General features: G+C 45.6%; 1 protein-coding gene across 4 annotated transcripts; it reads right to left on the bottom strand.

The window, feature by feature from the left end:
- Positions 1 to 390: 390 nt before the first annotated feature.
- On the bottom strand, positions 391 to 23,729 carry NADK (NAD kinase). 4 transcript variants are annotated; one of them, XM_038160066.1, is made up of 12 exons: positions 23,674 to 23,729; positions 16,196 to 16,409; positions 13,299 to 13,382; positions 9,887 to 10,016; positions 9,329 to 9,437; positions 8,979 to 9,064; positions 8,617 to 8,719; positions 7,689 to 7,840; positions 7,012 to 7,111; positions 5,899 to 6,056; positions 4,633 to 4,715; positions 391 to 3,581 (listed from the first exon to the last, which is right to left on the bottom strand). In XM_038160066.1, the coding sequence occupies exons 2-12, from the start codon at positions 16,366 to 16,368 to the stop codon at positions 3,434 to 3,436; spliced, it is 1,326 nt and encodes a 441-aa protein (XP_038015994.1). In that variant the 5' UTR covers positions 16,369 to 16,409; positions 23,674 to 23,729; the 3' UTR covers positions 391 to 3,433. The 4 variants fall into 4 exon arrangements, with proteins under 4 accessions (XP_038015994.1, XP_038015993.1, XP_038015996.1 ...); XM_038160065.1 differs by lacking the exon at positions 23,674 to 23,729 and adding an exon at positions 20,239 to 20,385; XM_038160068.1 differs by lacking the exons at positions 16,196 to 16,409; positions 23,674 to 23,729 and adding an exon at positions 15,570 to 16,035.
- Between the last annotated feature and the right edge of the window lie 3,422 nt (positions 23,730 to 27,151).

The following is a 27,151-nucleotide window of genomic DNA, read 5'->3' on the forward strand; positions in this document are numbered from 1 at the left end:
GTGCAAGTGTGCAAATCCAAGTGTGCCACAGGCATTCAAACCCCATTTTTAACCCTCAACTTCCTGGATATAAATTATCAGATATTTGACCCTTATCTATTTGACCCTTACCTATTTCTTTCCTCATATTTCTATTATTGGCCCTTTAAAACAGTATTTACTGCAGCCCAGCTGGTTGTTCACACCTTTTGTTTCAAGTTGCACAGCAAATCCAGCAATTCTGAGACTTTTGAGGAAAACCTGGTGTCAGACATTGAAAAAAGCCTGGGTTGTAATCCCAAAAGAGAGATGCCACTGTCCCACGAGAAGTGTCAAACCCCCCCAGTTCCCAGCACCAGATTGGGAATTCCCTAGTTTCTGTTCTCCCCAGTCAAAGGGCAAATCGACCAATCCAACTTTACAAAAAGGTTTTATTGAAAGGATTGAAAAATACTTTGTTTCTCAACAATATTTAAAAGCAAGTTTTTCAATGTGTTAACAATATGTAACAGGATTTTTCAGCTTTTAAAAATTCAGTACACTGCTTTATTCCCTACTACAGTTGGTAACAACTTCTTCCATTTCTACCAGAGGATAACTTTTTCTTTTTTTTTTAAAAAAAAAACCAAATTAATTTCCCAGCTTCCATTTTGGCCCTTTGTAGATGAAAGGATTTGTAGGTGCCAGTGCCTTACAAACCCTTTTAATTAAAACTCTTAATCAGCAAACCCCCCCTTTTTTAGCACATTTTAACCAAGTTGCTCTGAAGAAGCTACATTAACAAAACGAGGTTTTATTGCCAGGCAAGTGAGGTGCATTTCAGCTTTTTCCTGTTCAGCTCCCCCAGATGCAGAACTCCAGGGCTGCTCCAGCCTCGCTCTCCTGCAGTTTGCAGATTAAAAGCCTTGCAAAGGGACTTTGTGATGAGTTAACACAGCCCAGGCTGTGAGAGCAGCTGGGCCACGGAGAATCAAGGCAGCTTTTGGAGGAAAAGCCAGGGCTGAAGTCGCTGAGGCAGGGCTGCAGCTCTGCCTGGGCTCAGCAGCCCCCAGAAAATGCCTTTCCTCAGCAGAATTCTGCACAAGCGAAGCCACAGCAGCCTCAGAGCCAGCGATGCAACTGCAGCAGGTGATAAATTGAAAGAAGAAATTTCAAGCCAACCCCTAACGTAGATCTAAAGTAGTTCAGTACACTTTGATTACAGATTTAATTACCTGTGTGCACTCTGAAAATTAAAAGTTCGGCAATTTAGTCAAGAATAGCTTTACTATTATAAAAAGCATAAATAAAAAGTGCTGAATATAGTTTTTATCTTTAAAAAAATACTAGATAAGGCTCATAAATCATTTCACCTCTGCAAAATGATTTTCCACTCCCCAATGTGCCTAGAACTGCTCATTCTCCACTCATCCACACGTTTCTCTAGACACCATACCCTGTTCCTTCTCTCAATTATTGCATGTTTAAATAAAATAGTTCCAAAGCAAAAAAAGCCTGACACTTCTCTAGTTCAAAAAGTAACCAGTTATCAGATAACTGAATACTCGCTTAGGAAACCCGTAAGCAGCCTCAAAACAGTGATAAAACAATTACTGCAGATTCAAGTGAAAGAGAAATCCCAAAAGCTCTCTGGATATTCTCCACGGTATCCCAAAATCCATCTGGTTTTGACCAAATCAAACCAATATTCTATGTTACAAAATGTACAAAGCGAGGGTTCCTTTGCACCGACACGCTTTCACCGCCATGTGAATCGTTACCCGAGAGTTTGCTCCTCTTCTCTGGAAAAGTGCTCTCACCTGCATTTCACGAGCTCAGCCCAGGGCAGCATCCAAAAGGGATGAGACGTTATTGAAACCACCAGAGGACAACAGGTCAGGCAGGGCTTGGAAATGAAGCCATTTCCCATTTCCACTTTGGACCACAGAAACGACGTAAGACAATCATGAAGAAGGTTCAGCAGAGATTCTCCCTCCGTTCCCAAGGGAATCCCACCTCAGCCAGGAAATTCCTTCCGTGGCAGGACCCTGCCACAGGCCTTGAACAGCTCCTGTCCCTTCCTTCAGTGAGCGATGCAGCAAGACTGAAAACGCTGAAGTTTGGATAAGATGATCAAGAGACTGCACCACAGAGAACATAAATGTAAACATTATCCTTGGGTTTGCTGTTTTGCAGTTAAAGTACAGTACAAACCCTTTCCCCCCACCCCAACCAGTTCTTTTGGTGGGGATTTTTTTTTTTTTGTTTGTTTTGTTCTTTCATAAAAGCACATACAATAAAATATGTACAGAGAGAAGTTAGAAACATTTGAAAGCATCTTAAAAAAAGTAAATGCGAGACTTAGAATATCTTGAGTGTGCTGAAGGCACCGTTGCTACTCCACTGGGAATGTGTCCTCTCGTTTCTCCAGCCCACCAATGCAGAATCCCACCCTGGATTACTCAGCACCAAGAGTTGGAAGGTATCCATGGAAGTTGAGGGCATTCGGGATCTAGAATAGGATATTTTCTTCAGGACAACAGTGAATTCAGTAGCAATTGAAGTCCAGATTCTTCTTGAACACTTGGAGAATTGTTATTATTTTTTTAAACATGATAGTCTCTAATGCTACCATTTATGCCAGGGAATCAAACAAAAACAATAAGAAAAACCAACAGATGGATGATTCCCACCAAGAGGAAGTGCAGAGCTGTGAATTAGCTCAGCTACAAACCCAGAATAATTAATGCTCATCCCTGCTGTTTGTGGCTATTTCCACAGTGCTGACAGCCAAGGGTCAACCACTGCTCAAATGGGCACAAGAGAAAGAAATGCATATATAAAAAATATATACTTTTTATTACTAATTCCATCTATTGATAAAAAACATCCTTTGTGGGTGTTTCTTCAGTGTGTCACACTTGCAAGTAAGAAAGTATTTTCTGGGCAAGGTGTATTTAAGATAACAAAGAGGAGCTTTTTTTTTAAAAAAAAGAAAACTTCTCAGAGCCTCTCTGTTCCTAGCAGTGTTAAATGGAGTTACAAACCTATCAAATGAAAGATTTTAATGCCACTTTTCTGCTGCCACTTTTCCCTGGTGTAGCTACATTCAGCCTACCATGGAACTGGTAAGTCAGAGGTTACAATCAAATCTGCAGCTGTGGTTTTTGATAGCAGGCAGGAATGATCCACTCTCAGACTGCTCACTCGGAAGGAAATTCACACTGGATTGGAAGCATCAGAGCCTTCCACTCCCACTCCTGATGGACAGGAAGGAGCACAACCCTTCCCAGCCCCAGCAGCTGAGGGATTTCAACCACAAGCACAGGGCAGCTCCGGGGCGGCGCCTGCACCAGGAGCTCCAAAATCCAAGCGGTGGGGAAGGATTCTGCCACATTCCACTGCTCCAAAATCCAAGCAGAGGGGAGGGATTCTGCCACATTCCACTGCCAGGAGCCCTGCTGGGTGGGGACACTCAGAATTCCTCTTCCTCCACGGCGAAGTTGTTCTGCTTCTTGCGCACGTTCCAGTGCAGGCACTCGGCCAGGCTCTCGAACCAGTCGCTGACGGGGTCCCGGAAGCAGATGGAGGGGAGGGGGTAGCAAGAGGTAGTGATGCTGATACTGCAACAGCACAGGGCAAGTCAGGCAGGGACAGCAACAACCTGAACAACCCGCAGCCTGTCCCCACCCAGCACAGAGCCAGTTCACTGCCAGACAACAGCTTTCCATGCTCAGCGATCAGAACTACAGCTGCTGTCAGAATAACGAGCAGAGCTCCGGGGACACTTCCTGGGACACGTCTGTGAACCCTTGCGTGGCATCCTGCAGCCTCTGGCAGCACCACACAGGGACAAAGGAAGGCACCACCTTGGCCTTTGGGTTTCAGGTTTTAAGCAAGAAGCCCAAGGATTCCAGAGTGCAGCCAAGGCCCAAACCCTGTGTTTGAATCTTCACTGGGCGCCTCTCAGTTTCAAGTTTTAAGCAAGAAGCCCAAGGATTCCAGAGTGTAGCCAAGGCCCAAACCTTGTGTTTTAATCTTTACTGGGCTCTTGAACACCTTTATAGATGATCCAAGCTCAGAAGAAATAAAACCTGCTCAGGATGGAGGGTTACACCAGCTGTGCATTTTCCTTCATGGCAACTTGTGTGGGCCAAGAGGAAAAAGGGCATCCTGAATAACCAATCTGCCAATCTCCTTCCCAGAGCTGCCTTCTAACACCTCCACCAGCACATTCTGAACACAAAACGGAGGGACTTCACACCCTTCTGCTCACTCAAGGCCACAGCAAGTGACCACAACCACTCCCAGTTAACCCAGTTTAATCCACATGGAGCATTCCAGCTCCTGCTGGTTTGTATCTTTCAGAATTCCTAAGATTTATCTTGAAGTTAAAATTTGCAGGGTTTTCTAAAGATATGCCCATCTTCCTTGCCAAGCATGCAATGTTTACAGAGTCTGAACATTTCACTTGCTTTTATGGGAAGATCTAAAGAACTCAAGTTAGAAATTAAATCCTTTTAGTGCAGCCTGTGCTCTAGGAGGTGTTAGGGTTTATAAAAGCTGCTTTCTTCACTGCCAAGAACCCTTTTGGCAGATGTTAGAGAACGAGGGAGCTGCATGAATCAGGATTTTCTATACTTAGAGATAATACAATCAGAAAAAAGGCTTGACCTGTCTCCATGGCATATTTCCTGCCTCTTCCTTCCATCAAACGAAACCCACGCCGTGTTCCTGGCATCTGGGGAGAGCATGATCTGAAAAACAGCAACGGGCCAGAACTCAAGAGCAAGGAACAAACACCTCCTCCATCCTCCCTCTGAGTGCACAGCTGAGTCCTTGGAACTCCACACCTGCACTGGGATTCCTCAGCAGCAGTGCAGTAACACCACTCAAGCTCCAAACCTTTCATTTTTGTTTATAGACATTTGTTTTTCTATATGCAGTAAATCATCTTTTTAGAAGTACAAGGTCAGAACCCACACTGACCTTCCAGTTCCAGCCTGTCCCTTCCTTCCAGTTCAGTTCTTGTAACTTTAATGCAGTTACAGGAGCTGACTTCGCTTTTCTTTCAAGAAAAATAATGGATTTTTTCAGAATCAGATTCAGAAAAATAGATTTTAATACATAATGAATCCAAAGGTGCCCAATTTAGGAACTTTGGCTCCTATTTAAATTACATTCCTGTTTAAAAAATTAACTTCCACTGGCCAGCAACACCCAACTGACATGAAAGTGTGGGCTGAGAGCTGTGCCATGAACAAACATTGAATTTATGTTGTAAAATAGAACAAATAGTCCAGAACACACTCATTTCTCAATGCTAATCCTCCAACACCCCCAGGACAAAAGGAGAAAGGGGTTCTTCCTTGCACAAGAGTATTTGTCCAAAATACCCATGAACCAAGTCTATCTTATATTCAGCTATTAAATGTCTTTTTTTCTGCAAGACAACATTTAAAAAAACCTAAATACTGAATTGCAGATATACCAGTGATCTGCAATATTTCTTAAGATATTAAGAAATATTAAGATCTTAATATTAATTAAGATTAAGATTCATAATCTTAAGATCTGCAATATTTCTGCATGAAAGGAGAATTCTGGATTCCCTTCACTGATCATTTACAGGCACTTTAGCCACGATTATGGAACATTTTTCAGAATGCAAATGCAGGAATTCCCATTTTGTAGAATGTTAGAGAGCTGCATCCAGAAGGAAAAGTGTAAAGTATTCCACTGCAATTTAAGTGGGCAAATTCTTTAATTTAAGTGGGCAAATTCTTCTAAAGAAAGGCACAATCCTGAACCAGACTTGGTGTGATCCTGCCCCAAGTGAGAGGAAGCAGAGCCACACGACACGTCCCACCCTCCTCTCATTCCTGTGCCCGCTCCGGAAGTTTTTAATCCACAAAGAGCAATAAAATGACAGAGGCCCACCTTGAGCTCCACTCCAGCAGGAACCACGATGGGTCTGAAGGACAGGGAGTGGGGGCAGATGGGGGTGATCATGATGGCAGGGACGTTGGGGTGGATCATGGACGCCCCGGCCGCGGCGGCGTACGCGGTGCTGCCCGTCGGCGTGGACACGATCACCCCTGGGGACAGCAACGGGACAGGGACATCAGCACTGAACCAGGGGCTGCTCTGGGGGACACCAGCACATCCCATTCACCCCTGGGGACAGCAACGGGACAGGGACATCAGCACCGAACCAGGGGCTGCTCTGGGGGACCCCAACACATCCCATTCACCCCTGGGGACAGCAACGGGACAGGGCCATCAGCATTAACAACCAGGGATTGCTCTGGGGAACACCAACAAGTCCCACCCTCACCCCTGGGGACAGCAACAGGACAGGGACATCAGCTCTAAAAAACATGGATTATTATGGGACACACCAACAAATCCCACTGTCACCTCTGGGGACAGCAAACAGGCAGTGCCAGCAGCTTGAACAACCAGGGATTGCTCTGGGGGACATCACCAAATCCCACTGTCACCTCTGGGGACAGCAAACAGGCAGTGCCAGCAGCTTGAACAACCTGGGATTGCTCTGGGGACAGCAGCAGATCCCGTAACAGGAAAGTGAACCTCTCCCCTTGGGTTTCACAGCTCAATGCAGCCCCGCACACACAAAGAGAGAAGCTCCCCCTGACCCTGCCACGTGCTTTCAGGAGTTGCACAAACTCAGGTTACACAATTTTGTAATAGTGACTTTCATTTTTTTCTTTAAGGGTAAGAGCTTTAAAGATTAACTCCTGTCGTTCATGAATCGAGATTGTTTGCCTTCAGCAATCCCAGATACCCAGGCCAATCTTTTCTGAGCTTTTTTTTTACCCTTAGCCTGAAATATAATACCCCAAAAAAGAGCTACTTGCCCTCACATGCCCATAAACAAAATCTTTCAGCACCTGAAGCTTCACTGGGTAGAACACACCCATTCTTTACACACTCCTGTTTGCTGTCAGCAGTGAACTGGAGCTCTGTTTCCAGGAGAGAAACCCCCCAGGGAAAGCCAGGGCCCTGAGCTGGGCAGGGAGCAGCACCCACCATCTCCTTGCACTGTGGTTATCAGGTGCCCATCCAGGAACACGTCCACGTTGGACAGGTAGGAGGAAGGGCCACGATCCACCACGACTTCATTGAGGACCTGCCACGACACCAAACATGACTCCAGGCTGCTGCTGCTGCCTTGGCAGTGAAATCAATGTCAAAAACTGAACGTGTTTTCCAGGTCTCCTAAAAATTCAAGCTTATTTAGTACCTGCAAATTAAAGCTTCTTTACATTTTTGTCCTATCAAGTGCCAGCTGAAGTTAAAGAATTTCGTTTTGAAGATTTAATTAGATTTAATTCTTAATTTTAAGAATTAACTTTTGAAGTTTAAGAATTAGTCCCCAGGAGCTGGTCACTAACAATGTGCAGGGTCTTTCTTCTCATTTATAAAAGTGTCTGGTGTGTCTCACTTTAGAACTACTACTTTGTTTTCAAAATAGAAGGAAGGCTGGACTCAAGCTTGGAGATATTTCCCAGTCTAAACAATTCTGTGAAATTATTTCTACAGCAAAGTGTGAGATCAGCACTTGTGACTGCACAAAGGGAATGTCCCAGCACTGGGAGCTGGAGCAGCAAGGCCCAGCCCCACACTGCTGGGGGACAGCTTTAATGAAACAAATACAATTACAAACAATATCTTGGGGGTTTTTTTGGCTTGTTTTTTTCTCTGACCTGATATTGCATAATTTGTTTGCCCGCTTCTTTCTCCAGGCTTGCAGACACGACCCCGTTCTCCTCGATCCCGTTCTGCACCGCGCTTTTCTCCCTGTGCTCCTTCACCACCTTCACCTTGAGCCTGCTCCGCAGGACCAGAGCGGCGTTGCCTGGAGGGGAAACACAGGGAAAACACACAAAAAGGAGATGCTGGCACAGGAAATCAGCCCAGCAGTGACTAGCACACTCCATCAAATGCCATCCAGCTATTCCTGAGCTTTCAACACTCCCAGTTTCATTCACAACATAATTGGCTACACTTGGCTGAAGCTCAAAACTGATTTTTAGTAGCAACGAGCAAAAGTCAAAGCCAAATTTCAAGCCAGTCCCTTCCCACTTTTCTTATTGTGTAAAAAGAAAATTTCAATTTTATATAGACGTGATTAAAACACTGTCGGGCTCATGTGATCTTCAGTAAGACAAAAGCTAAGGCTAAAGAAAATTAAAGCATTAGAAACATGTGGTAAAAGGTAACATTCTAGTGAGAGTTTTATACATCTTTGCAGGATCTACTTTGGCTGCAACTCAAATAACCTCAAACTGAAGAAACAAAGAATTTATTTCCTCAAATATTTGATTTGCCTGACTCCTCAGTATTTAAACACTGCACTTTATATTTCTATGTTTAGTTGCCATTTAACATAAATTCTACATTGTCTTACACTTATTTACTCCACAAATAACCTTTTTCTTTACAGAGCAGTACAGAGAACAGCACTGGATGTATCAATGCAATGCAAAACTTCTGGTCATTTAAGATATTTCTGGTAATTTAGGATTTCTCTCAATTCCAGATACATTTCCCAAGTTTCAAATCTTAAGGGCCAACCTAAAAGAGTTAAGAAAAAGTAACAACAAACACCACACCTCGTCCCCTTAAATTTACCTTCTATAACCTGAGTGACTTGGGACTGAAAATTCTCAAAATTAAATGGAGTAAGAAATCCAAGGGATCCCAGATGAAAAGCCATAACTGGAGGTACACTACCCTATCAATAAAGAAAAGAGTTTTAAAGCTACTCAGTCAAAGCAATACTTCAACTATTTGCCTGTAAATATTGTGACTATTGATGAAACTTCAAGTGTGTTTAATAAAAAACAACACATTTGACATTCTTTTCACAAGGTAAAAGAGAGGGAATGAAGAACAAAAGACAAATACTGAACTCAGCAGCAAAGGGAGGGAAAAGCACTTTTAAATACTTCCAAAAGAAAAGGTTTATGGGTTTATTTCCCATAAGAACCAACCTGGAAAAGTGAAGAAGCATAAAGTAAGGTCCCATCTCCTCCCAGGCATATGATAAAGTCTATCTGATTGGAGATATCATCATAGTCTAGGAGAAACATTGAAATAAAAAGTTCTGAATTAAATTGTACCCACGATCTTCATTTCCTAACAAAAATTAGGAAGAAAAATTACAACTTGCAGCATGCAAGCATTCCCTCACAAATACAGAAAAAAGCACAATTGAGATGTAACAACAACTGTCTGCAAAAGACATAAAAGTTTTACAAATTTGACTCAAAAACTAAGAAAACACCAAGACAAAAAGAGAAAATTACACTCCAACTGCCCTTTCAAGAAATCATGTCCATACCTTCTCTGAAGGTGCAAAATTTCTTCTTCACTGGTCCAAAATTCTCATCATTAGCTATAGCAGGGTCTTCCAACACCTTTTTTTCTACATACACTATCATATTGTTCTCCTGAAGAGAGAGAAAATAAGCTTGTGAGGGACCTCCCAACAACACACTTGACTGTCTCCAGAATTTCCATTGATTTCATTATAGAAATAATATTTACAGTCGTGTTCTGCATCTGCTGGCTGCTTTTAATGGGTGGTCTGATCCTGATGAGAATTTTGCAGCATGCACAGACCATTTAATAAATTAAAGCTTGGAATATAGATCACATGCTACAGCAATATTGCTGTGTTTGCTCAAGGATTAAAGGTTTCAGCTTTTTTATATCCCATTCCTGCGATTCAGAACTGCAAACAGAATGGAGGTTTTTACTTCAGTAATTTTAGTTTTAAGCTTCATACTGATCTTAACTTCTGCAACAGATTTTAGTACACCCAGTGGCAGTGGGTATGAAGATTTGATGGCACAGATTCTGCAGACTCAGAGCTGAGGTGTAATTTCTATTTTCTCACCTCAGTCAGGTACACACAGAGCTCTTTGAAGGGCTGCAGCAGACTGGCATCACGGATCTTCTTAATCACAAGGACACTCTTGGGAGGTTTGTTCCATGTCAACCGCTGGCTTGCTGGATCCTGAATGTGCCTGGGGGACAAAAAAACCCCCAAACATCAGCACGTTTGGGTCTGACACCTTCCTGACCTGGTAAAAATACATCCTTCAGTGTGGAGAACACACAGCCCTACACACCAGGCAGGGAAAGGCAATAACTCCATTGGAGTGATGTGAATTTATGTATTAATGTATGGAGAACACACAGCCCTACACACCAGGCAGGGAAAGGCAATAACTCCATTGGAGTGATGTGAATTTATGTATTAATGTATGGAGAACACACAGCCCTACACACCAGGCAGGGAAAGGCAATAATTCCATTGGAGTGATGTGAATTTTTGTATTAATGTATGGAGAACACACAGCCCTACACACCAGGCAGGGAAAGGCAATAATTCCCATTGCAGTGCTGTTCCTGAGGGAAAGGCAATAATTCCCACTGCAGTGATGGGAATATATGTATTAATTTATGGAGAACACAGGGAAAGGCAATAATTGCCATTGCAGTGCTGCTCCTGAGGGAAAGGCAGTAATTCCCATTGCAGTGATGCTCCTGAGGGAAAGGCAATAATTCCCACTGAGTGATGTTTCTGTGCTTTCTGTGCAGGTGATAACACAGAATTAAGAATTCTGGTCCCTGCTGCCCTGTGAATGACCTTTGCCAACAGGGACCTGAGCAGAAGCACCACAAAAGCTCTCAGAAAAAGTTCCTCAAGTGACTGAGACCACTGCTTCCTCTTGGTTGAGTGCTGACTCAAGGGAGAAACAGTCAATTAGGGGATCTGAAAAAGTCACAGCATAATTATTTTCCCCATCCAATACTCTAAGTCAAACAGCTTAATGTAAATTTAAAATCCATTTGATTTCAGTGCTCACATTTGAGATACAAACACAGCAGAAACAAAAGGTTAATGCGGGGCTCTCATATCAATAATGTCATCAATAATGACAAAAGTAGGGATTGCAGCACTGAATAAACCCAGAATTAGCACCAATTTCATTCAAACAACAGCCAGCCTGCCTGTTTCAGCTGTACTCACCAATTCCATGCAGTTCTACTGAATGAAAAGTTATTCATAACTTGCTTTAAGATCTTCATGTTTCTTTCCAGGGCTCAGGCAAATGCAACAGCTCCAAATACAAGGCTGAGGCTTTTACCAATTAATAACTGCAACCTCAGAAGAATACATTTTCCCTGAAAAATGTTTTTTTCTTCTACTGAAGATTTCAGTCAGTCCCAATAAAAAGTTGTGAGGCTTTACAAAAAATCCCGTGAAAAACTTTTACTCCAGATCCTTGAGGCAAGGTTTCATAAAGAAAATCCCATATCGAGAAAAATAAACATTGATTTCCCTTTCTCTGAAGAGCACAAGCCCCTGATCCTTTCTTCACTGAGTATTCACTCCATTCATCTGCTCATCAAAAAGCAGATCTGCAAGTTCTAGAGCTGCTGGTTGTATTGAAAGAGACACCCAACCTTCCCCAACTTAAGCCTGCACATAAAAACTAAGAATTTTTTGTTAAAAATAATCCCTCCAGTGAGGTGAGTTTAACAAAATTACCCACAGCAGAGGGGAAAAAACACCAACAAGGTTTTGCTTGTTTTTAAAACCCACAAAACCTCGTTCGCAGCAAAAGTAATTTACAATTTGCTTTTCAAACAAGTCCTTGCCTTCAGCAGCCTGGGGGCAGCTCTGCTCCCAGCCCTGCCTGCCCAAGCTTCTCCCTGGCACAATCCTGTCCCTGTCCTTATATCCCAGTGCTGGGCCAGCCCCTGGGAGGAGCAGTTCCCCAGTCAGGTGGGTAAACACAACCTGGGCTGGCTTTCAGCTGCACTGCAGCACCCCAGGGCTCTTTACAGCACCGGAGAGAATGAGGAAGCTCTGAGTTGCCCAAGGGAGGGAACTGTGTTAGACTTTCCCAGGAAAGGGTTGGATATCACCAGGAAGGTTTCAGTCTACAGAGGCCGAGATTTGGGCAAATAAATATTGACTGCAATGACTTAACTGGAAGAGCAATTAAATTAAACTTGTTTAAAGGAGCAAAAAGCACGGAACGGTTTGGGTTGGAAGGGCCTTAAAGCCCTTCCACCATCCCAGGTGGCTCCATCCTGGTCTTGGACACCTCCAAGTGGGGCAGCCACAGCTTCTGTGTGCCAGGGCCCCCCAAAACCAAGGACCACTACCTTAAACCCTGAAATTCCTCACCTGGCCAAGTCAGGACCCCGTTTATTAGGTATGTAACACCTGGTGCAGAAAGCAACACTTCATGCCACCCAACCTACAATATTAAAATGTTTATTTGCCCACTAAGCAGGAACCAGCCCTTATTTCCACATTTATCAACAGTCTCAAGGCAAGCTCGCTTTAACTGAAAGTACCAGAGACCAAACAGATAAATTCAAAGTACAAATTCAAACATCATCACCAAGGGAGGGAGAAGGCTTCCCTCAGATTTCACAGCACACAGAACAGCCCCTCTTCCTCCCCTTCTGGTGCAAAAAAGAATTTTTACTGAGCTGGAAGTATGAGAGTTGCCCTTTGGGACACCAAACTATGGATTGCAGACCATGCCAACGTGGCAAAGCTGACCCAGGGATGGCAATCAAGCAACATGAAAACCTCAAATACCAGATAAAATACAAACAGTGCTGAGGGAGCTGGGGTTGTTTAGCCTGGAGAAAAGGAGACTCAGGGGTGACCTCATCACTCTCACAGCTCCTGAAAGGTGCCTGTGCTCAGCTGGGGCTGGGCTCTGTCTCCAGGAGCTGACAGAACCAGAGCACACAGCCTCGAGCTGCACCGAGGGAAACACAGGTTGGATATTGGGAAGAAGTTTTTTACAGAAAGGTGATAAAGTTTTCTACAGAAAGGTGATAAAGTTTTTTACAGAAAGGTGATAAAGTTCTGGAATGGCTGCCAGGGAGGTGCTGGAGTCCCCATCCCTGGGTGTGTTTAACAAAGCCTGGATGTGGCACTGGGTGCCAGGGTTGAGCTGAGGGGTTGGGGCTGGGTTGGACTCCTTGGTCTTGAGGGTCTCTTCCACCCTGGGGATTCTGAGAATTTGGGGGAATTTTGGGAATTCCCAGGAACCGGGGAGGTGGTGGAGTCACCATCCCTGGGTGTGGCACTGGGTGCCAGGGTTGAGCTGAGGGGTTGGGGCTGGGTTGGACTCCTTGGTCTTGAAGGTCTCTCCCACCCTGGGGACCCTGTGAGCTCTGACTGGGGGTGAACAAAGGGGAATGAGTGGAAAAGCAAAGTGGTTTTCTCTGCCACAGAAGGAGCAGAGTGCCACTGCTGGAGGAGTACTCACATAATCGTTTTGGGATTCTGCAGCATGCAGGCCTTTGGTCCAAACGTGGTCACTGGGCATGGTCCATGCAAGGAGCGCGTTCTCCTGAAGGCAGAGAGGATAAGCAGTGAGTAAGAGAGACGTGCTGACAAACTGGGTCAGGCTGGCTGCTCAAACACCAAACCCTGCTCTGAACCAGCTGCACACAAGCAATACAGGGCAAAGTGCAGTTCTTAAACCTACGTGTGCTTCCCAGGCAGGGCAATTTTACAGATTAGCTCTCACATTTCCAGCGGCTGCGAAAGTTCCACTGCTGCAGAACACTTTCATTCTGTGTTTCTCAAAGCACCACATCTTAGCTAAAAGCACATGGTTTAGAATGGCTGAACCTGGTATAAACACAGCTGAAACAGCTCAGGGAGTGCTCTTCCCCCCAACTGAGGGCTTTGGGTTTCCCAGTGTGTGACTTGAAAAGGAGCTCTCCAACACTTCCAGATGTTTTTGGCATGGTCAAGTCACAGTGTCTTGGTCATTTAAACACCCTTAATAAATTAATCAAACTAATTCTTCCACTCTAAAGCACGTGGCGATTTGTATCTGCAGTATCAGGCTGCAATTTTGAACAGGCTGAAAAAGAGTTGCTGTTTCCCTCCATTTATTTCTCTAATAAAATATTTGTCTTCAAATAAACAGGGTCTCTGAGGTGTGATTTATCCTCAAAATTGAATCCCACCAGGACACAGGGTTATTCCTGGCTCTAGGATGAGATTATCTGGAGAAAGTCAGAACTTTCCTGCCTCACCTCCCTCCCAAACTCCTCCAGCAAAGCTGGAACAGGGAGCAAAACTGGCTCAAGCCATGGAACTATGGAAGCATTATGTGACAGCTATTAGAATTATTCCATTATAAAGAAGGGGGAAACATTTATTTCCTGGGCTTAATTAAATCACATCTTGCTTGCAATAATCATCACTGCAGTGCCTTACAAAGTGTGTTACAAAGTAGCCCAGACCAGCCTGATGACTCACTCCTAGAGCTAAAAAACCCCTCAGAAATTTAATAAAAATCAAAACCAGATCACAGGTTAACCATATAATTAAGGAACAACAGCAACATCTTATTTCTTCCTTGCCTAATAAAACATGCCAGTCTAAGATTTGAATTCCAATAACAAAACCAGAATAAGTTCTTTTCCATCCGTAAGTCCAGGCATGACTGACCAAGTCAGATAAGAGCATTACTAAGGTATAAACTTCACCTTATTGATATTAAAACAGAAAAATGAGCAAGGACTGACATAACAAGAGATTAACATGTCTGCCAATATGGGCAAAGGGATGATAAGTCTTTATCTACTTGTGAACAATTACCCTTGGCATTAGGATGGTTAAATAACACCCTGGCAGCATCACCTCCCACTTCTTGTTCCAGAGAACTGTAATTTTTGCCCTCTCCCAACACAGGTCGTTATTTGATGCCACTCCCAGCAATTGGCCAAATTCTGTTCCCATGTGAGGCTTTACATATCCATGTCTGAGCTTCATGAGATTCCAAAAGTTTCCTCTGCAAGCCCTAATTAATAAGTGGTGTAAATTCTCCCTGAGATTCCAGGTGGTTTTATTAGTGCTCAATGAAGTGCTCGAGTGAACAGAATTTCAAGTTATTCCTAGTCAGGCTGCCTTTGCAAAGAATGAGCAGCAATGCCCTGGAAATTATACATCTTTGAGAGAAATCTATTTATCAGTTCCCAGCAGCTGGGCAGCTACCTGGAGCTGAACAGCACAGAGGAAGCCTGAGAGCAGCATTTCCTGCCAGCCTGCAAAATACCTTGAGACAATTTAGCTCTGCAGTGAAGACAGCCAGAGAATGACTGCAGAGCATCCTAATGAAGGCAAATCTCAGAAGCAATTACCCTGATTCAAACCCACAACAGACAGAGCACTTCTGGCTGGAAAAGCAGCTGTTTAGCTGGAAAATAATACACAAAAATTTAGACCTGCTATGCAGACTGACTGAAAGGTTTGAGGAGAGAAGGGCAAAGCACCAGGTTTCACAGCACAATTTAAATATCAAGTCTTGCACATTGGCCATACACACATCACCAGAGCTCCAACAGAGCGCAGCCCTCAGAAGACACTTCCCAGAAGCATCAAACACACTGAGCTACAAACACAGAGCAGCTATTTTCCTAACCTTTCAAGGCTTTTAGTTTGCCTCCCTTCACCACCAAGCCACCCCCTGTGCCCTTCAGCCTCACCCGTGTGTTCTCTTGCCTCCCAAGAACATTCCTACCAGCAAAGCAGGAGCTCTGAACAGGAATTCCATCTGCTGAGCAGCTCCCTCGTGGCTCTGCCCATGCTTTGGGGACAGCCAGAGCACAAGGAAGGTGAAGTCCTGCTGTGTCTCCCACAAGATCAAGACATGGCGCTGCCCCTGCCCGCTGTTCAATATTTACAGCGGGTCCAAAGATCACCAGATCAGAAGTTCTACCCACCCTGTCCACATGACAGGAGCCTCGCAATGACATCAGAAAGTTGGCTCCAAAAAAAGAATGGGTGTTTCTCACTGCTCTGAAACCATCTGCAAACACAAAGTTACTTTTTGCTGCCTCACGCACAGGTTTTTAACACGCAGCACTAAAGCCCTGGCTAGAGCTTTTGTAAAAGTCTAAAGAATTGTCTCTACTGTTGACTGATTCTTTTTTGGAGACTGTGAGCTCTGCAGACACCTGTTTTGACAAGCCATGAAGCTTTGATTTGAGTCTGCTCTTAGTCAACACCCCACCTCCAACTCCCCACCCTTTGTTTTGAACCTTCCGAGGCACATTTTAAAAAACCTTCATGGCCATGTGCAAAAACCCCTAAAATCTGGTTAACTTCACATATTTTAGCAGCAAGGGGAAGAAGCAGGGGCCTCACCTGAATTCTTTGGTGCTTCCAAGGGCAGGTGAAGCTGACAAACTCCGTGACTTGGCTCGGCCCCGGCTCGTGCTGCCCCAGCCCTCGTCGTCGTGGCACGCCGAGCAGTGGTAGGCAGAGTCTGAGCTGCCATCAGCCTTGCTGGCACACAGCTTCTCCCGACTCATCTCCATGCTGGGACTGCAGGAACCTCAGCCAGAGAGAAATTCAATCCCTGCGGTGGAGAGGGACAGGCAAAACCTCAGCGCTCGCAAAGGTACCGGAGCTTTCCTTCACGTTCCAAGGATGGCTTCAGCTGGCTCAAGGAAAAGCAGATTTGCTCTCACAATCCCTCCCCTCTCAGTAGATAACATGCTGAACATCAAACAATGACTGGGGTTGTGCTTAACATCAAGAAACTCCTGGAGTTGTCCAGGAAATGAGCGTTGCTGCTGAGACAAGCCGGGGCTTTGAGCCATCTCCCTGCTTTCTGCAGCTCCTGCTCTGTGGTCAGCACTGCTGACCAAGGTGGAGTTTTGCCAGGGCCCCCACAGTGGTTTTTATAATTGCTGAAAAGCAATTAAAGTGTTTTAAAGTCCCTGCAAGAAAATCTGGAGGAGCATGTGACACTAAATGCAGCTCGCACACACTAATAAAGGCCTCTCCAAAGAATCTGGGAAGTTCTTCAAGGCAATCAGAAGTTCCTGGAATTAAAAATCAGAAGTCCCTGGAATTAAAAATGACCAGTGTGTTCCCAGACTGAGAAGAGGCCCAGCACACATTCGTGTCTTCAGTTACACAAGAGATAAAATTAATTTCTTTTAGCTAGTTAAAAGAAAGAAAAGCTTTAAGTAAGTGCCAAGGAATCAAGGCACAGGAAAACTATAAAGTCAGGAAAAACTATAAAGTCTCCTATGATGTGATACATATGTTGAATAGATAAAATACTCAAAGAGGAAAAAAAACAACACCAACCCCTGTCAATAATACCACAGAAATAACCTTAATAAGCCTCAACTTTTGAAATAAAAGAGATTATTACCAAGCTGAGGAAAGACAAAAACAAGCTGGAGGACAATAGCTAAGTCCTTAACTCATTTTTGACAAACTGGGGAGATGATCCAAAACAAACAGGACAAAAGAAGGACAAATGTGCAGTATTTCAGTTCCACGAACAACCAGCACAAATGAGAGACAAACAGCTGCTTAGAGCACAGCTTTGCAGAAGTGAAAAAAAAACCAAACAAACCACAAAACCAAAACAAAACCCAAACTTGAAATAACTGCAGAAGTTGTAGAGATCTTGCGGGCAAGCTGTCATCGTTACTTGAAGCAAGTAGAGAAGAAATCTTATCAGAATAAAAATAGAAACCAACTTTCAGTGTATGAACAAACACTAAACCATAAACAAATAGTCTCCATGTGAGTGCAGCACATTCCTCAAGTCAGTTGATTCCAACACAGGGGGAAAAAATTGGTTCAGTAAAACCCTGCAGATGTTTTTTCCAGTGGTTTCATCACTTTGGAGAAGCTCCCACCTCATCCTGCACAGACAGGAACTAAACACTGGTGCAGCCATGCAAACGGAATGGCTCTGGGAAATCACCACACCATGAGGATATCTGGGGGAAAACCCCCAGAGAAGGGCAAAGCCCACAGTTCCACCAGAACACAACCTGCAGACAGCAAAACCACCAACAAAACACAGCTGTCATCTTAGACTCATTACTAAATTAGACAGCAGCACCACCTAATCAATTAGAAAGTGCTTTTGCTCCTGCTGTAGCTTAGGCTTACCCGAGGAGAGCATCCCTACAAAGAGGAGCAATTAATGCCAGCCATTAATGATTTATAGCATCCTGCCCTCGAAAGGCATCAATGTTTAACTGGGGGTTACTCATTGCTGTGTCACCTGGGACCACCACTGCTTGGGAAACAGCCATTGCAACAGACCTGCAATTCTGTCCAGCTCAGATGAATAAAATCTACCTCTATTTTTAGACATTCGGGCTGATTTGTAAATTTTGTGCCCATTAGTTAAACAAGGGAGGCAGAGAACAATAATTTATGTAATAAGCAAGATGTGTTTCCACGTGACTTTGACTGAAGAATGTTCATCTGGCAGATGCTGACAGTAAAGAAAATCAGATTAGCACAAAACTGGAAGTAAGAAGTGCACAGACATACTAAATACAGCCTAAGAACTTGATATTCCCTCCATGTAATACTTTCCAATTCAGGATGTTTTAACTACAGCTTACACCATGTACTGTTTAATTAACATTCCCTCACAAGACCTTCATTGAATAAGCAGACTTGACATAAGACAACACTGCCACTGAACAGCTTCCAGGATGGGATCCAAAAAACCTTTAAGCACATGGTAACAAACTAATGAAAAGGCTGCTCTGTTTTAAGTCATGTCCAAAATAAAAACAACACAAGAAAAGCAAGGATTTAAATGTCCAGCACTGAAGAATGAAGGACAACTGAGAAAGTGTCAACATTTAACAACCAGTATCTGTGATGGTGACACAGCAGCCAGGTGAATCACCTCTCTGACATATCCAACTCGTTTTATTGTAGTTCCCCAATTTTAATTTCACTCCGTGTTCCTCTGAACAAGAACTTCCCAAGGGTTTTAATCAAACCACCTTTATACAAGCCCATGACATCCCCCAAAGGAGCTGCAAGGCTGCAAATCACCAAGGGATTTAATGTTATAAAATAACGACCATGCTCGTAAGCTGTTCTTTCATAACAAACTTCCCCTGTTCAATGCCCTGCCCTAAATCATCCTGGTTAAGGGATTACTGTAGGGTCCATCCTGACAAAATCCTCACAGTGCTTTAAACCCCCTCCAAGTGATTTCTTAGAAATTATAGCAGTAATTCAAAACTCATTTTGTACTTTATTATTGACTTTCTCTTGGGGCATAAGACGACAATGTTCTATCCAAAAACTGCACCTCTTGTCCCACTGCTACAGAGCACTGTGTGCTTGACCACTCTGCTCTGTGGAGCTTTCCTTTGTTGCATTTTGCTGAATAAAGCACTCCAGCAGAGGTTCCATGCCTACGCCTCCATCCCGAAGGCACTAAACCCCCTCTCACACACACAAAAATGAAGGAACAACTCCACCGGACAGAAAAAGCTTGGTTTAGTCAGAACTTCGTATCCCAGCGAGCCTGCAGAAAACCAAAACCCCTATTAAAACCCGGCAGCCTGGCAGCAGTTAGGATTTTAGGTTTTGATTACACACTCAAATGCTATTTCCACCAAAACCCAGGCAGTCTGAGCATCACGAGTGCACGGCCCAGGCAAAACAAACGCACGGGTTAACCCTTCATCAGCGGAGCCCCAGCACGGAGCGGGCACCCCAAGCCAGGGCCGGACCCTCAAACCGGGGGCAAACAGCGGGGCCAGCCCGCGATCAGCCCTCGCTGTAACGACAGCACACAGAAGGGTTTATTTCTGTCCTGTAACCTCCACTCCCTGATAGCTCTGCTGATAGAAAACGGGAGAAAATCATCATTCCAGGATGGAAACAGGATCCACACATTGGCTGGAACAAACTGCCCCAGGATGAGCTTGTTTCACCTCCTGAGATGCGCAGGGAGAGCAGCCCCGAGGGTCTTCCCTAAAAAGCCGGAGTTTACCCCAAAATTCACTCCCTAAAAACCTGGAATTCACCCCACAATTCAGTCGGGAAGCGTTATCCGGCCTCGGGGGGGCAAACAGCGGGGCTGGCCAGGGATCCATCCCTGCGGGAAGGGTGACACGGCCTCGGGGCTGCCCGGGGGATGCCCCGGGCTCTGCCGGAGCCACTGGGATGAGGGAATGCGGGCACTTGGGACACATGCGGGCACGGAGCGGCCCCGGCGGGGACGGGCACCGGGGGGACAGAGGGACGCGCACCGGGGACGGGCACCGGGGGGACAGAGGGACGCGCACCGGGGACGGGCACCGGAGGGACAGAGGGACGCGCACCGCGGACACCCGCACCGCTCCCCCCTCAGGGCCCCGCGGGCTGCCCTGCGCGGCTCCCCCGGCGCCCCGACTCACGGCGTGGCTCAGGGCCGGGCCCCGCGGCGCTGCTGGCGGCGCTGGGCGCTGTGAGGGGCGCGGGGCCGGCGGGCCCTGCGCGCCTCCATCGTCCCCTCCCCGCCGCCCCCGCGCAGGCGCGGTTCCGCCGCGGGCCCGGCGCGCAGGCGCGGGCGGTGCGGCTGCGCGGGGCCGCCGCCGGCCCGCGGGGTGATTAGCGCTAATTAGCGGTCATTAGCGGCGGGGGAGCTGGGTGGGCTGTGGGCGTGTAGCGGCTGCTGAGCGGCCGGGATTGCATGGGGTTATTCCCGCGTAGGAGGTGCCAGCGGGGGACATGGGCAGCGGACGCGTTCAGCCGTCCCACAGCCCTCACACCACCCCACAGCCCTCAGCCATTACACCTCCAAATTCCGGCCATCCCATCCCTCCAACCATCCCACACCCCTCACACCATCCCACACCCCCTGAGCACCTCCAACTTCCAACCATCTCACGCCTCTAGCGATCCCTCCTCTCCAGCCATCCTACCATCCCACCCCTGCAGCAATCCCACACTTCCTACCTCCAGCCATCTCAACACTCCGAACGTCCCATCTCCCACCATCACACCCCTCCAATTATCCTACCTCTCACCATCCCATCTCCCACCCTCCAACCATCCCATCCCTCCAGCCATCCTGTCCTTGCAGCCACCTCACCTCTCACCATCCCACCTCCCCACCTCCACCATCCCATCCCTCCAGCCATCCCACACCTCCACCATCACCTCCCACCATCCCATCCCTGTAACCATTTTACCTCCCACTATCCCACACTTCCCCATCTCCACCATCCCATCCCATCCCTCCAGCCATTTCACCTCCCACCATCCCATCCCTCTAACCATTTTACCTCCACTATCCCACACCTCCCCACCTCCCACCATCCCATCCCTCTAACCATTTTACCTCCACTATCCCACACCTCCCCACCTCCCACCATCCCATCCCTGTAACCATTTTACCTCCCACTATCCCACACTTTCCCATCTCCACCATCCCATCCCTCCAGCCATTTCACCTCCCACCATCCCATCCCTCCAGCTACCCCATCTCCCCCATCCCACACCCCAACCATCTCACCTCCTCCGTGCCCTCTCAGCCCGGGCACAGACTGCACCATCCCCTGCTCTCCTCCTGCCTTTTCCCTGCAGCTCACACCACGCCCTTGGCCAAGGGTGCGGCTGCTGGCCCACCCCTCACACCCTGCTCACATCTCCCACAAAACCTGTCACGAGCTTTTGCCTTAATCTGCCCTTTCATCATCTGGTAAATGCCCATTGTGACACAAAACTGCTTGACAGCCCGCAGCACTTTGTGAGGATCCCTCTCAAATACAGACATAAAGTGGTGAAATGTCCAAAAAAACATTCTCCAGTCTGTACTTGAACTGAAAAAAAAGAAAATAAAATGTTTTGGTACCTCAAAATCCTCTGGAGCTTTGTCACAACTTCAACAGAGATCAAGCCCCTGGGTGGATGCCAGCAAGAAAACAATTCTTCAGTTACCAAACCTCTGGGGTTTTGTAATTTCAAAATTGCATCTCCGGCTTTAAAGAGCTACACTCATGGGATAAATCACACCAGGATGCACCCACACAGTAAGAGCAAGTTACATCATAAAAGAATGTAGCACTTGGGGATTTTTTTTTTCTTCTTCTTCCTTTATGTAGTAATTTATTTTTGGGGCACCAGGGAGCTGTAAATAACCGATGGTCAGTAAAGGTTGAAACAAACTTGAAAAAGAGGAAGCAGTTGCTAGATGTGGGAAAATACCACTGGCCATGTTACACCACTCTTGAAAGTACAGGATTTTGAGACAAAATTACTCTTTAGCCCTTCATTCCAGAGGCCACTGTGCAAGGAATTAAGGGAACAATATACAGCTTTGTGGGATTAATGATATCTCAGAGCCTCAAATGTCTTTGATGCGCTGAAAGGGATTCTCAAAGTGTAAAGGGACACCAGAACATGACACTAGGCAGGAATTCAGCTTTGGGGAGTCAAGCATTGCCCTGAAACCTGAAGAGAAAAACCATCCCAGGAGAGATGCTGGGACACAGCAGCTCTGCCAGCCACCACTCACTGAGAGAGTGGCTCTTGGGATGGACTTCTCCAAATTCACCAGGGTGAAAGTGATAAATCCTCACTACAGCCACGACAACTTACACGGGCTGCTCAAAAATAAACCCTTCAAGTGGCAGGTTGTTCTTCCCACAGCACAGCCACTGCCCTGCTGTTGCTCAACATTTTGTAAGAGGCCTGAACTCTGCGGCAGGAGCAGCTCTTATCCCTGGTAATTGGTGGAGATAAGACTGCTAAGCAGCTGAGCCTGTCCTATTTATAAAGGGCTGCTGTTAAAACAGCAGCTCTGAGCTGGACAAGTTCAGCAGCGACCTTGGGAGCTCTGCTTGGCTGTTGGGATGAGTGTCCTGGGCTGTGGCAGCTCTTCCCTCCCCAGACTGCAGTGACAGCACAAACAGAAGGGGTTTAGGTCCCTTTCAAACATCTCCTCCCTGATGCCATGAGCAGAACGCTGTAGCTCAGCACTCTGAGCCAGGTTGTGCTTCCTTTCTCTCAGGGAAGAAAACAAAGTGAAATATTGGCAGGAACTTGAGAAATGAGCATAAAAACATTCTGCTTCTTTTTTTTTTTTTTTTTTTTTTCCACTGGGGTTCTCAGTTCCTAGAAATAACAGAAAAGATAATTTCACCAAAATGCTGTTGTTTGACAACTTGCACAGATGTGCCTGGTACAGAAGCTCTGTTCAGCCTCCACCTACACCCCAAACCTACCTCCAGCAAGGAGGCATTTCCACCGAGCAGGAAGCAATTAGCAAATTGTCTCCATTATTAACATCTAGCAGGGTGGAAGAACATAGTTCTTACCTCTCAACCCTAATTTCAAACAGCCTCAGATGACTCAGAATTCCCGAGGGATCACGAGAAGTAAAAAAAGTACCACAAAGCCTAAATTCTGCTGGAGATGGTGGCACGTGGATGTGACAAAGAAATTATTTCTCAATGGTCACACACTGACACAAAGACAGGGAAATGCTTTTCATTATTCAGGCTGATTACCAACACCTCCAATCGTTATGTAAATGTCATTGTCCCAGTTTTGAGGCTGAGCTCCATTAATTGACTTGCATAAGGGTTAATAAATCTGAGCGACTGGGAATGTTGCCCTGATACCCAAACTCCATCCCCAGATCATCCCTGACAGTGTCAGGGTAGGACTGAGAGCTGCTGGCAGCCAGGAAAGTTAGGTGGGAGAAGTGGAGAGATTTTGGAGAAGTCTAACATGAAGAGGAATATCAAAATATGCAGCCAGGAAAGGAAAGTTAGGTGAGAGAAGTGGAGGGATTTTTAAAAAGTCTAACATGTAGAGGAATATCCAAATCTGCAGCCAGGGCTTACCTCCTGTCTCAAAGCAGGATGTGGAGGAGAGAGAGATTTGAGATTCAGCTTGGGGTGTTTGGGGTGCTCTGTGTCTCCCTGAGTGACTATCAGAGTGTGCTTTTCTGCCTTTAAAACAGATAAAATCTATTGCTTTCCTGTTTATCAATCTTGTCAAGACTGTAATCTCTCTGACACAGGAAATGCATCCTTGCATGTGCCCTAGAAGTTTTCAGAAAGGGATGAGTTTTCGCTTGTAAATAAAAATAATTTTTAAAAACTGGTTTACTTATCACTCCATTTCACTGTTCCCAGGAAAAGTAGTGATTCTTTTGAGGAAGGACCTTGGTTCACAGCAGACCTTGATTCTTTTTAGGAAAGCAGCTTGATGAACTGGAAAATGTAAAAGCTTCTGGTTGCTTCGTTTTCCAGATGCTCCTGCAAGCACAGTCCTGCAGCCCTGGATTTCAAACCAATTTACCAGAGATTTGTGCGGCCCAGAGGAATGAATTCTGTTTTCTGTAGTTTTCTGTTTTCTGTAGGATCCCTCTGCAGCCAAACACCCCTTAAACCTTTACTAAACTCTCACACTGGCAAAGTCAATGCTGTCTGCAATTCTGGGTGAAGGGAACTGCGGGGAAAACCTCTTGGTTTTCTATTAAAAAAGCACCTTTGCTTTGGGGAGGTCTGGGAACTGCAGCTGCTTCCTGCCCAGGAGCCACCAGTGCTTCCAGCCTTTATGGCAGGAGTACAGGAGAGATGGCAGAACTCCTCACAGAGCTCCAGCTCTCAGTATTTCAAGGAAAAGGGTTTATTTCTGTCACCTGGACCATCACCAGATCTATGAAACAGAACTATGAAAGATGCATTGCAGTGGGAGCCACAAGGGGTAATTTTAGATTATTAACTTTGAGGCAAAAGCTGATAGACCAAGAAACACTTAAAATGTAATTAGGAAATAGTTAACTCCTGATTGTGGTGGTGTGAATTATAACATCTGGATTGTTTCACCCTTCACATGAGACTGAAAATGGAATAAAAGTTTTTCAAACATCTCAGTTGCCTCATGTCTCGGTCAGGAAATGTGTTATTGTCTGACAAACTGTGCTTCTGTGAGGAGCAGGTAACTCAGCTAAACTCAGCAAAGGTGCAGTGGCATTTGGGAGCAGGTAACTCAGCTAAACTCAGCAAAGGTGCAGTGGGATTTGGGAGCAGGTAACTCAGCTAAACTCAGCAAAGGTGCACTGGGATTTGGGAGCAGGTAACTCAGCTAAACTCAGCAAAGGTGCACTGGGATTTGGGAGCAGGTAACTCAGCTAAACTCAGCAAAGGTGCAGTGGGATTTGGGAGCTGCCAGGCCCCACACTCTGAGTTCTGCAGCCAAGCTCAGCAGCCCCATCTCCCCGTGCTGCAATTCCTGCTTTTGCAGGGTCCCACGAGGGGTAATTTCAGATGATTGACTTTAAAGCATCTACAACATGTTATAACTAAAACTGATAAGCCAAAAAACACTTTTAATGTCTTGTAATTAGGAAATAGTTAACTCCTGATTGTGATGATGTGAATTATAACATCTACATTGCCTCACCCTTCACATGAGACTGAGAATGGAATAAAAGTTTTTAGAACATCTCAGTTGCCCCATCTCTGGGTCAGAAAAAGGCTTAATCCAACACCCAACACCATCACAAACTGCTCAAAGATACTGAAACTGCCACTCGAGCTCCAGCTGGGCCTTGATAGTGGTGGGACTGGTTGTTCTGGGGCCTTTCCATGCCAGAAGTCACCCAAGTCGAGTGAGCAAGATAAACACCCTGCTGTGAGAAGGGAGGAAGTTGGGTCACCAGCTTTCATAACTGCCCAGGCTTTGAAAACAGCCTGAGGAGTGACAGCAAGAGGGAGATGGATTCCTCTTTGTTATCATGTGTGCCCAGGCCCTGGCAGCTGTGGAATGGGCTGAAATAACAACAGGCACAAGCTCAAACAGGTGACAGGAAAAGTAAAATGGCCAACCCCTGTTTTTGTTGCTGGCAAGGGAAAGAATTATCACTGCAGGCTCTGTACAGGTGTGAAATACCATGTTCCTGTTCCAAGGGGAATAAAGATAGTGGGGGGCTCAATCTTTTTTTGCTAGGCTGCCACAGCAAAACCTCACCCAGAGCAGCTGGCTCAGCAGGCACCAGAATCCTCGGAGCACTGCAAACACATCCATCCTGCAGGGAGGCTGATCCTTGTTAGTTCACCAGGAGTTAAGACCAATTTCTGCTCTCAGAGCCTCCAGGGAGCCAATTTGCAGCTTGGTCATTACCAAACGTTTCCTTGCAGCCCTAAGACTCCGCAGTTTTAAGTTTGAGAGCTTTGTTGTCCCCAATTAGCAAAGTCACTGCCGTCACCTCACTGTGTGGCTCTGCTCCACTGCAGTTGTTGGCTTATCAAACACTCCACCCTTGTCTTAAACTCTGGTTAAACCCCCCACTAAACACTCCAGGGATTAAAAAGGTTGCTCATCCTCTTGTAATTGAGGCTCTTTATTCCTTTGACCTTCAGGTTTGTGCTGCCCTGGGAGTTATTTGATGGCACAAGAGAGAATTCTGACCAGTGACTTGATATCACCAGGACACTTCTTAAAAATTTTTTTAGTTTTCTTGTTGAGAAACATGAAATCTCGATGGAAGACCTTCAAAAGTAAGTGCCTGAATCCAATTTGCTGATGAGGATCAGATGGAGCTTTTCACTAAGAGGAGAGTCAAACTAAGGCCAGTGCTAACACAATGTGGACTTGAAGAGACAAAACTAATGCTTGGAAAAAGTCTCTGCAAAGGGCAAAATTAAATCTAATTCTAAAAACAGAAGCATCCAGTTGATATAATCAGAACAACACAAATGCAGAGGAAATCAGTCTGGAATCCAGAAGCTTCAGCACAAGGTAGGATTAGTTCTGAATATGAGCCTTACATCACACTCTTGTGACTGTCAAAAACAGAAATGAAAAGAGACTGGTCTCTGCCAACTTCTGCTTCATTTGCATCAGAATTCTCTACAGCCCAGCATTATTAACTTCTTCTTTTCATGTATTCAACTCCCTTGTATTTCGCAGATGCTCAGATCACAGATGCATTTGAAAACCTTCCCGTTCACCCCCTTTGTTCTAATTCTCAGAAAGGTGATGCAGATATCCTTTGCCTGTGCACAAAAGGAAATACACCTCCCCGATATCCCATATTAAAAGAACATCCTGCACTGTAGTTAAATGATCCTTTTTCTTCATAGAAAAGAGCAGGGTAATTTTTCAGATGAAAGAATGACACACTCAGGAGCTCTGCACCTGCATCTACAATAGCCTGGGTAAAATTACTGGTCCTGCTGCCTCAGACAGAAGGCTGAGAGTAACTGTGGCCCCCAGTGAAGCCTCTCGTTTCCCCAAAACATTTTAGTAGAAAAAGTACCAGAAAGAAAAGCACCAGTGTGTTCTGGTGGGGCTGGTTTGTTCTCATGGTTA

The sequence above is a fragment of the Motacilla alba genome, chromosome 21, assembly GCF_015832195.1.
Source record: "Motacilla alba alba isolate MOTALB_02 chromosome 21, Motacilla_alba_V1.0_pri, whole genome shotgun sequence".
In the NCBI taxonomy this organism is placed as follows: domain Eukaryota; kingdom Metazoa; phylum Chordata; class Aves; order Passeriformes; family Motacillidae; genus Motacilla; species Motacilla alba.